A 3,173-nucleotide genomic window follows, 5' to 3' on the forward strand; every position below is an offset into this window, starting at 1 on the left:
TGAGACAGGAGAATTGCCTGAACCCAGGAGGCGGAGGTTGCGGTGAGCCGAGATCGCGCCACTGCACTCCAGCCTGGGCAACAAGAGCGAAACTCCGTCTCAAAAAAAAAAATACAAAATAAGCCAGGAGTGGCAACGTGCCTCTGATCCCAGCTATGGCTTGAATCCAGGGGGTGGAGGTTGCAGGGAGCCAACATCACGTCACTGCACTCCAGCCTGGGTGACAGAGCAAGACCCCCTCTCAAAAACAAAAACAAAAACAAAAACGTGGGGGAGAAGAGTAAAAGAAGCCGTGAGAGTTCCTGTCATTCTCTTTTAGGTGTACTGTCTCTACTAGAAAAGAAATGCAGTCAGTATGCACACAACTGAAGGGGTTTCAGAAGCATTCAACCCAAGACGAACTCCAGACCTTGAATCTATCAAGAGTGACAGGGGCATGCCCAGGTCCTTCAGGGCCCAGCCACACCTCTGCTTCTGCGGCCAGCGCAGGACTCCCCAGCAGCATTCAGCAGCCCCCAGGCCCATGCAGGACTCCTATGTGCAGCACATACACTGTGAAAGCAGACACCGCGACACCTGCCTGCGGCCTACCTGGATCCACTGCTCTCGGTTGATCTCCACCCCGTTGGCCCGCAGCGAGGTGATGGCTCGGTCGACGATCTTCTCCACCATCTGCGTGTTCCCATTGGCTTCCTCCAGCTTAGCAGCCGTGATCCAGATATGTCGGTCTGTAGGGATGTTCTCCCTCGCTTTGTTCAAGACCTTGCGGGCATTTTCATAGGTCTCTAGTCTTGCCAGAGCAAGCCAGAGCTACACGGAGAGGACACCAGAAAAAGGAGAGGACACAGTGCTGCAGGGACAGCTGCAGGCCAGACGGCGACCCACCCTCAACAGGCCCCCAGTGTGGCCACCATGTTCTTCCTTAGCTCTCGAGAACCATTTGAACATAGCCTGAGAAGTGTTCACAGCAACATTTCTCTACTGATCACTTATGCTTCTGACCTACTTAGTGACTACTGAGCATGAAAAGTTGGTGAGCGTGAAAAGACTCTCAGCTGAATGTTCACAAACACTGCCTCCAGGCACACAGCGCACCAGACCTGATACCAGGGCCCTGGCACAGATAAGCAGGACGAGGCTACTGCCCTCATGGGCTGAACACACAGAAGGGCGTTCAGCCTCCTGGAGTTCCCAGACCCTAGCAATGTTGACTCTGCAACATTCCATCCCTAAAATGTGTACAGGCTTTATTTATTTTTATGTAAATAAAATAAGATTAATTTTGTTTGGAGAATTTCACAACATCCCTTAAGATAATTAAAGACATACTGGGTATCATAAAACCAAGACTAAAGATCACTGCACAGAATGTTGTAAACTGGAATGCTTAAAACCAAAGAAATCCCACTAGCTTTGAGGCAAAGAGCAGACACGTGGGGCTGGCAGAAAGCAATGTTTTCTATATCCCTGCCACCTTCAGCTCCCGTGACAAGCTCTGGGCTGAACGAGAAGAATGGCCCCTGAGAGTGCCCGGCAGAGCATTTTCTACAGTCATCACGGATGAGCTAAGATTCTCTCTGCACTTCCATGAAGAGCACAGCCAGCTGAAGCCACTGACCGCCCTGCCTAGCAGCTGCGTACAGAACAGCAAACGGGTTCCACATGGCCTTCTGCTCCCAGAAATCGCAGCCTGAGTGAACTCAGGGCTCTGCTTACAGCGTCACTCCCAGACACTGAACCTGGGCTCATCAGGCCTTGGCCACTTTGGGCTATGGTGGCCCTGAGCCCACCAGACTCACCTCCACACTGGTGGGGCAGCACTCCACAGCTCGGCTCAGCATGATTCTAGCATCTTCGGGCTCTTCCAGCTCAACGGCTGCTTTCCACAAGCGAACCGAGTTTGGAACATGCTCGAGGGCTAGGAAGTCAAATGAGAAACCACGTCACAGAAAAGGAGATACGAGCAGGAGGCTGCTGGTCAGGGTGAGGTGGACTTCCCCAGTGACAGTCAAGAACCACACACCTGCCCTGGACGTGTGTTCCCTCAGGTCTGGGGCAGACACAAACAAGGACAACCACCTCGTGGAAGCAGAAAGCAAGGGGGTGACCGAAGACTGCCGGGGTCACATCAGCAGGACTCACTACACCAGCAACGACGGGAATGAACCTTGAAAACATGCTGAACGAAAGAAACCAGTCCCAAAAGAGTTTCTACTGTATGACTCCCTGCATGTGACTTTTGAAAACAGGCAAAACTAACCTTGATGCAATAAGTCAGAAGCATGACTGCCAACGAATGTGGATGTGTGCATTGAGAGCCACCAGGGGACTTTCTGGGGGGACAGAAATGTTTTTTTGTTTTTTGTTTTGAGACAGAGTCTCACTCTGTTGCCCGGGCTGGAGTGCAATGGTGCGATTTCAGCTCACTAAAACCTCTGCTTCCTGGGTTCAAGTGATTCTCCTGCCTCAACCTCCCAAGTAGCTGGGACTACAGGTGCCTACAACCACACCTGGCTAATTTTTGTATTTTTAGTAGGGACGAGGTTTCACCACATTGGTCAGGCCGGTCTCAAACTCCTGACCTCAAGTGATCCACCCACCTCGGCCTCCCAAAGCGCTGGGAGTACGGACATAAGCCACAGCGCCTGCCCTGGAAATGTTCTATGCCTTGGTCAAGTGTGGGTTACACGGGTGCACATATGAAGACATCAAACTGTACACTTAAGATCTACATAATTTACTTAAGATATTTAGGGAAAAAAAAGCCAGTGACTGAAATACCTCATTATTACATGTTTTCCCTTAAAATAAAACTATGTAAAACTTAAAAAAAGAAAGAAAATTCAAGAGCTGGCCGGGCGCGGTGGCTCAAGCCTGTAATCCCAGCACTTTGGGAGGCCGAGGCGGGTGGATCACGAGGTCAAGAGATCGAGACCATCCTGGTCAACATGGTGAAACCCCGTCTCTATTAAAAATACAAAAAATTAGCTGGGCATGGTGGTGCGTGCCTGTAATCCCAGCTACTCAGGAAGCTGAGGCAGGAGAATTGCCTGAACCCAGGAGACGGAGGTTGCGGTGAGCCGAGATCGCGCCATTGCACTCCAGCCTGGGTAACATGCGTGAAACTCCGTCTCAAAAAAAAAAAAAAAAAAAAAAAAAAAAAAAAAAAAAAA

General features: G+C 50.5%; 1 protein-coding gene across 1 annotated transcript in view; it reads right to left on the bottom strand.

The window, feature by feature from the left end:
* Positions 1-519: 519 nt before the first annotated feature.
* LOC116535688 (pre-mRNA-processing factor 6) overlaps positions 520-3,173 on the bottom strand; it is a 23,137-nt gene continuing 20,483 nt past the window's right edge. Inside the window, exons 10-11 of the mRNA XM_032256965.1 lie at positions 1,800-1,918; positions 520-810 (exon numbers count right to left, since the gene is read on the bottom strand). Of these exons, the coding sequence (XP_032112856.1) occupies positions 535-810; positions 1,800-1,918 (395 nt within the window). The 3' untranslated portion in view covers positions 520-534. The remainder of the gene's footprint in view (positions 811-1,799; positions 1,919-3,173) is intronic.

Source organism: Sapajus apella, unplaced genomic scaffold (assembly GCF_009761245.1).
Source record: "Sapajus apella isolate SASKATOON/1434 unplaced genomic scaffold, GSC_monkey_1.0 scaffold96, whole genome shotgun sequence".
NCBI classification, from domain to species: domain Eukaryota; kingdom Metazoa; phylum Chordata; class Mammalia; order Primates; family Cebidae; genus Sapajus; species Sapajus apella.